General features: G+C 39.4%; 2 protein-coding genes across 3 annotated transcripts in view; both read left to right on the top strand.

Annotated features, from left to right (window-relative positions):
* The first annotated feature begins 1,434 nt into the window (after nt 1-1,434).
* The window catches only part of LOC149116768 (uncharacterized), a 27,663-nt gene continuing 21,223 nt past the window's right edge, over nt 1,435-7,874 (top strand). The window contains exon 1 of one of the 2 annotated variants that reach the window (XR_016205772.1): nt 1,435-2,246. Coding sequence is in view for 1 of the 2 variants with exons in the window: in XM_089283807.1 (XP_089139933.1) it covers nt 2,176-2,246 (71 nt within the window). In the remaining variant the exon portion in view is untranslated. The remainder of the gene's footprint in view (nt 2,247-7,874) is intronic. The other variant, XM_089283807.1, reaches the window with a different exon arrangement.
* The window catches only part of LOC149116769 (uncharacterized), a 5,471-nt gene continuing 2,160 nt past the window's right edge, over nt 4,564-7,874 (top strand). Inside the window, exon 1 of the mRNA XM_089283803.1 lies at nt 4,564-7,874. This exon is cut by the window's right edge and continues 2,160 nt beyond it. The gene's annotated coding sequence lies outside the window, so the exon portion shown is untranslated.

The raw sequence follows: 7,874 nt of genomic DNA, 5'->3' as shown, positions 1-7,874 counted from the left end.
AGTGATGAAATCAGACGTAGAAGATGGAATTGGATTGGACATATAATGAGGAAAGACAAAGAGGAACATTGCGTCACAGCTCTGGAATGGAGGCCAGAAAGGAAAAGAAGGCCTGGTCGACCCAAAACAACATGGAGGAGAATGGTTGAAGATGAAAGGAAAACAGCTGGGTGGCAGTCATGGGCGAATGTCAGAAACCTCGCAGCAAACCGTAGTGGTTGGAAAGAGAATGTCAAAGCCTTATGTGCCTTATGGCATAAAGAGATATAGGATAGGATAGGAAACACAAATAAATGAAAAGATGCCAGCATAAATTTATCGAATTTGTACAGTTAAAGCCGCGAAAATTTAGGAAATTCTAGGGCAAAGCAATAATCTGGCACTTTTGACGACTTTACTACCAAGTAGCAAAGGAGGCAAGGGTTAGTATGCATATGACCTAGATGTAAACAATTCCCTTGAAAATGTGACAGCTTACCGTGCAAGATGGATTCCCGAAGCTGTCTTGTGATTTAAATAAGATCAGATAGCGATTTTACGAAGACAAAACTTTTGCATAAAAAGGAAACTTCTCAGTTTCAGGTCCACGGTAAATTTGACCGTTGAACGAGGCTGAAGCCTTTTCCCTCTTGGCCTTTCTTAGCACTGGTAGTAGCGCCTTCCTCATTTCATCTATTTCCTTGGGATAGTCATCTGCGACGCCGATCTTTAACTCAGGGTCGATATTCTTCACGTGCTTAAATATACGGCCCTTATCTTTGTAAAAACTCAGCTTGGCTATAATAGGTCTTGGTCTATTCGTTGGTGTCCTTGCTGAACGTTTAGTTGACATGCGGTGTACTCTTTCGAATTTTAAATTCGCCACGTCTTCCTTCGGCATTTTGAAGAAGAAGTTTTACGATCCTCTCTGTTTCGTACGGGTTACTTTCAGCTTCTGCTTCTCGCACTCCAAAGAATTTAATGTTACTTCGCCTTGACTGAGCTTCAATTTTAATGTTGCGTATGGTCTGCATCTGGAGATCTTGCTGGACATATTGCAACATGTCTCTGGACTGATCCTCAGTTACAGCAGCACAGAGTTCATCCGTTTTAATGCTAATATAGCTTTTTTTAAGTATGTCCAGGTAGATTCTTTTACGGCAAACAGGCTTGGGTGGCACTTCTGATTCCCTTTTTCCTTTCCTACTTTCTCTTCTCTATATATGCCTACTCGCAGGCTAGTGCCTCTCAATACAAATGCAGATTGCATTCTGCTTTGGGGAGTATGAGCGGTCACGACTTTTGAATCTACTTTTCTTGGGAGTGGGGTGGGGCTGAATTAGCGCTACTTCTAAAACCTAATCATAACAGCAAAATCGAGGGTTATAAGTGACTGAAATGACTAAAACACAGAAACACAGGCTCTACCGTTTTAGTTAGCAAAGGCTGGTGATATACGAGCAGCGAGAGCAAAGCCCATTTTTTTCGCGTGAGATTCACGTTTTCAGCTCGTTCCTTTCGTGCTTCTAAATCACGCATTCCCTGCCAAGGGCATTATTTATCTCCACTTATAGTCCGTGTAACTGACGATATCTGGAGATCTGACCCGGATAGTCGCTGCTTTAAAAACCACAGGCGGTGGTGCTATCCAATAAGATCGTTTGCCTCCTTTGACTAATATTCGATATTTTTAACTATGAACCCCTGTAGGCCATGCTGAATTTTCAAAATCAGGTAGTTTTCTACACGTTTTATCCCTGAAACGAAGTCGGCGACCCCCAAATTTTTCTTTTGCATTTCTGACACAAGTAACTCAATATCTGACTGCTGTAAAAATTAAGAAAAAATCTATCCCCTGGAAAATTTTCGCGCAAACGTCCTTAAACACGCCGTTACGCGTGTCATGTGAAACCGGGAAAATGTAACATAACGACATATCAGTTGACCTCTTGACCTTAGAAGTCATTCGAGTTGTTTATTCAGTGTACAGAGACTGATTTATCTACTCGTTAGTCGACATGAGGCATATGGATGTGAGAAACTAGTTTACTACGGTTTGAAGCGTATATTCTATCATTATTTTTAAAGGACTCGACTGATCAAGACGATGAAAACAGCCAAGACTGTGTGTGCCACTCAGTGTCTCATCCCGGGGTCTCATCTCAGATATAAACATTGTCGACCTTGTCCAATTCAATGGCCGTTTTACAGAACAGCTCACAAGGACACTGGGAAGTTAAAATCGTTTCTATAGCAGCAGAAGGAACGTAAGTAACGTGAATCGTCGTTTCCTGTTTTAAACCGTTGACTCTGAAGAATAACCTTGTGATTTGCATAAAATTGAACTCGCTTATATGCCGTAACATTTTATTTTACTGACGGAGAACATTTTTATTCCCAGAGCTATAACTTTTCGGGTGAAAAAAGCAATAACCAAGGTTTCCTAAAATGTAGACATTTTGACCAAATGATATATACCAGAGGCCATTTATACTAGTCAAAGTTGGCCTTTATTTGTTCCTTGCCAAGAGACACAAATGGCGGCTGTACAAATACCCTTCGTTAAAAAGCTACAAACAAAACTTCAAGAAACTTATTACACGATTTTAAAGTATAAGAATGAAATAATATTTGTGCCAAGTTTTGTTTTCATAGGATTTTTTTTTACGCCCCCGCTGTTTTCGTAAAGACGCGTGAAATTCTCAACATTTTAAGCCGCGAAAACCGCCATTATATGCAAATTTCGAACTTTCTTAAATTTTGGCCGTAAAATAAATTGTTGGAACTTTAAAGTATTTTTCCTTGAATAAGTTCACTCAAAGGTATGTTTTGGCGAAATAAACGAAAAATCGATTTTTTCCGTGACTATCTTCCGATTCTCGACACTCTCTGAAAATCACTCTTAAATATTTCCAAGCCAAGCAAAGAACTTGTCAGGACACGCAAGGATTACGTCATTGGTAGGGAAATAACCACCATACTAAAGATAGCCGTGGATAACGCAATTCTTGAATTATGTGACTCGTGTGACTTCTTTGCTAGCCCTTTACTCAAGGGAAAAAAGAATTAAATTTAATCGTGACTTTTAAGAAAGAAAGCTGTTGTTAATAGTGTTCGTATCTTCATGCCCATACATATCCCGAAGAAAGTTTCTGATTAAGACTATTACGTCATCGGAGTTTTCACAACGGCTACGACTGATGGTGCAATTGTGTTGATCAAGTGATGTCGTGTCCGCAGTAATCAATGAATCATCAAGGACTGCTTTGGAATGTGCATTGCATTGCAACTGTAGCGTTACCAAAACAGTTAACTTTTAAAAGCGCGGTTGCACGCAACCTGTGATGTTTACTCGCCAAAAGCTGTTGAAACATTAATAAATCTCATCTCCGATACTGACTTTCCCGGGAAAGAATTAAAACCCAGCGCTCCTCAAAAATTATATTTTTTCACCAGAAATTTAGCTCGGAACATATACATATTTATATTCGTTTGAATCGTCGATGAAATGACCTTTTCCGGATATTTTTCCTTCGAGGTCAACAAAAACCTCCGATTACAAAATCACGCCGAACCCACACGTTGCAAAAAAATCTCTTGACAACCCTGACTTCGAAGCGATATATCACTTTAGCGTTAATAGCTACCACGCATCGGCAAGAAATAAATCTATTTCTTAACAATCCAGCTTTATCGTGTTAAAATTTCAGCGAAATCGAACAAAACCAGAATTAATTAGAATTTTTTTTGTGACCTCACTCCCCAGACTTGACCTAACAAAGGAAGCCACGGTCGCCCATAACAACCGAAAAACACAAACATAACAAAGCCGATGTTTCGGCCAAAAAACTCCAGAATTATCGCCTGAGAGCTTAAACTTGAATGGGAACACCTTTTCCGAACTTTTTTCAACTGATTTAGACGAAAGACTGGCCTCGGCGGGCTACAAAAAAGACCAAGAGTAAAAACTGAACAGGAGAGCATAAGAAGCCGATAATATTTCACCGCGTGGCTTTCGGCACGAAAACGAAAATACAGCTTACTTCTGGGTAAATTCAGCCTTAGAAGCCAGCAACTGGTCCCAAATTACTTTCTGTATCCTTACAAATGTCCTGACTTCCATCTCCGAAATATTTTGCCACAATTTTGAGCAAATAAACATTTCGCCGACGGCGACCGCCATTACAGTGGCTCGCATACTAAATTAGGTAACTTGAAAAAATTCTTCAGAGGGGGGATATGACGAAAAGAGCTGAAGAATGGCCTATAATTGCCTAATGATAAAATCATCCCACTGTCCAAATTTGGTGAGAATCGAAAGTAACGCCAATTTTTTGTCACGTTTTCAATCTACGGTCGGGATAGAGTTCAGTGTTCGTATCTTCATGCCCATACATATCCCGAAGAAAGTTCCAAATTAAGACCATTACGTCATGGGAGACAACGGCTACGACTGATGGTGCAATAGGCCCTTTGCAGCTAAGCCATCACGTGACCTTTTCATAAAATTATGGGCTATAACTTAACGAATCTCAGAAATGGAAAAAGCATGTCGAAAATATGAAAATGGCCAAGTTTGAGACCCCCATCATCAGAAAATGAGATTTTATGATGGTCTGAATTTTTGAAAGAATAAGAAGATTTGTATGGAAAAATGTTGCTGGAGAGCAAGACCTTGCTCTCCAGCAACATTTTCCATACGAATCCTCTAAATTTTCGGAAAATTCAAACTATGGTATAAACTTACTCGTTTTTTCCTGGGGCCTCAAACTTGGCCATTTTCGTATTTTCGATGCGCTCTTTCCATTTCTGGCATTCTTTAAGTTATAGCCCATAATGCAAAATTTTTTTAGGAAAAATTTGGTCACGTGACCCCAGCTGCAAAGGGCCTATAATAGAGTTTGTGTTGATCAAGTGATGTTATGTCTACATTAAGAAAAGAATCATCAAGGACTGCATTGGAATGTGCATTGCATTCCAACTGTAGCGCTACCAAAACAGTTAAATTTTAAAAGCACGGTTATAAGATCTGACAGATCTTCTTGTTAACCGCGTGGCCATGGGCCGAACGCGGTTCATGGTTTACCCGTGGTTTATTTTTTTTTTTTAACCGCGCGGCCATGGGCCGAGCGCGGTTCATAATCTACCCTTGGTTTATTATTAACCGCGCGGCCATGGGCTAAGCGCGGTTCATGTTCTACCCTTGGTTTATGTTTTTTTATTTTTTTTTTTGTCGGAGACCAGACGCAGATCTCTACTCGGCCAACTTTGAATTTCGCAATCTGTAATGTTTACTCGCCAAATCTTGTTTCTTCAGGGTCAACAGAAATCTCAGATTACAAAATCACGCCGAACCTACACGTTGCAAAAAAATCTCTTCAAAACCCTGACATCGAAGCGACATATCACTTTAGCGTTAATAGCTACCACGCATCGGCAGGCAGTAAATCTATTCCTTAACAATCCAGCTTTATCGTGCTAAAATTTCAGCGAAATCGAACAAAACCAGAATTAATTAGAATTTTTTTGTGACCTCACTCCCCAGACTTGACCTAACAAAGGGAGCAACGGTCGCCCATAGCAACCGAAAAACACGAACGTAACAAAGCCGACGTTTCGGCCAAAAAACTCCAGAATTATCGCCTGAGAGCTTAAACTTGAATGGGAACATCTTTTTCGAATTTTTTTCAACTCATTTAGACGAAAGAATGGCCTCGGCGGGCTACAAAAATGACCAAGAGAAAAAACAGAACAAGACAGCAGAACAAACCGATAATATTTCACCGCGTCGCTTTCGGCACGAAAACGAAAATACAGCTTACTTCTGGATAAATTCAGCCTTAGAAGCCACCAACTGGTCCCATATTACTTTCTGTATCCTTACAAATGTCCTGACTTCCATCTCCGAAATATTTTGCCCCAATTTTGAGCAAATAAACATTTCGCCGACAGCGACACCATTACGGTGGCTTGCATACTAAATTAGCTAACTTGACAAAATTCTCCCGAGGGGGGAAGAAGTGACGAAAAGAGCTGAAAAATGCCCTGTAATTGGCTAATGATGAGATCTTCCCACTGTCCAAATTTGGTGAGAATCGAAAGTAACGCCAATTTTCTGTCACGTTTTCAATCTGTAGCCACTGGAGTGACCAAACTCGATACATCGGTCGGGATAGAGTTTCATTATTAAATTACATGACTTGTGTGACTACTTTGCTAGCCCTTTACTCGTGGAAAACACCAATCAAATTTAATCATGTCTTTAAAGAAAGAAAACTGTTGTTAATAGTGTTATTATCGTGTCGTGCATATCGTTCATGACCATACATATCCCGAAGAAAGTTCTAGATTAGGACCATTACGTCATCGGAGATTTGTCAACGGCTACCACTGATGGTGCAATAATACAGTTTGTGTTGATCAAGTGATGTGATGTCTACAGTAAGAAAAGAATCATCAATGACTGCTTTGAAATGTGCACTACATTCCGACGGTAGTGCTAAGCAAACAGTTAAATTTTAAAAGCGCGGTTATAAGATCTAAAATCTAAAATATCTTCTTGTTATATTTTTTTTTTTGTCGCTGACCAGACCCAAACTTCCTCTCGGCCAAATTTTGAGTCACGCAACGTGTGATGTTTATTCGCTAAAAGCTGTTAAAACATTAATACACGGACAATTTTACGGATATTGTTTTCTTTGTTGTGGGTAAAATATATCTTCTTTTGGTTTTATCGAAGCGTTGGATTCAAACGGAATAATAAATACGCTAAATAAGGTATTACGTCAGCCATGGAATGCGTTGAAATTGTAGCTTTCACTTTCGATAGGTGACATATAAGATCGTGTTTACTTTGCAAGTTTATTTCGCCAGAAGCGACGGTCATTAATTTATTTGCAATTTTGCGAGTATTTCTTGTGGTTTTAGGCAAATGAAGGAAATTTTTTGGCTGTGACTTCTTTGCTAACCCTTTACTCAAGGGAAAAAACAATTAAATTTAGACATGACTTTAAAGAAAGAAAGCGGTTTTTAATAGTGTTCGTATCTTTATGCCCATACATATCCCGAAGAAAGTTCCAGATTAAGACTACTACGTCATCGGAGATGTCATAACGGCTACGACTGATACTGCAATAATAGAGTTTGTGTTGATCAAGTGCTTTGATGTCTACAATAATCAATGAATCATCAAAGATTTCCTTGGAATATGCACTGCGTTGCGACTGGAGTACTAAGAAAACAATTAAATTTTAAGAGCGCGGTTATAAGATCTAACAGATCTTCTTTTTTAACCGCGCGGCCATGGGCCGAGCGCGGTTCTAGGTTTACCTGGGGTTTATTTTTTTTTTTTTTGTCGGTGACCAACGCAGACCTCCGCTCGGCCAAATTTTGAGTCACGCAACGTGTGATGTTTTTGCGGCAGAAGCTGTTAAAACATAAATACACGGACAATTTCACGGATGTTGTTTTCTTTTTTGTGGAAAAAATATATTTTCTTTTCGTTTTATCAAAGCGTTGGATTTAAAGGGAATAATGAACACGCTAAAAAAAGGTATTACGTCAGCCATGGAATGCGTTGACGTTGCAGCTTTCACTTTCGCTACGTGACAAATAAGATCGTGTTTACTTTGGAAGTTTATTTCGCCAGAAGCGACGTTCATTAATTTATTTGTAATTTTGCGAGTATTTCTTGTGGTTTTAGGCAAATGAAGTAAATTATTTGGCTGTTTCATCGCAGCGAGTTCATAGATCGGAAGGAAAATTAAACATTTGCAAGCCAAGCAACGAACTTATCAGAACGTACAAGGATTACGTCATTGGGAGGGAAATAACCACCGTACTAAAGATAGCCGTGGATAACGCAATTCTTGAATTATGTGACTTGTGTGACTTCT

Source organism: Orbicella faveolata, unplaced genomic scaffold, assembly GCF_042242905.1.
Source record: "Orbicella faveolata isolate gen_17 unplaced genomic scaffold, um_ofav_v1 contig_12, whole genome shotgun sequence".
Lineage (NCBI taxonomy): Eukaryota > Metazoa > Cnidaria > Anthozoa > Scleractinia > Merulinidae > Orbicella > Orbicella faveolata.
Note: the sequence above shows the minus strand (reverse complement) of the source record. Positions and strands in the feature narration are given on the sequence as shown.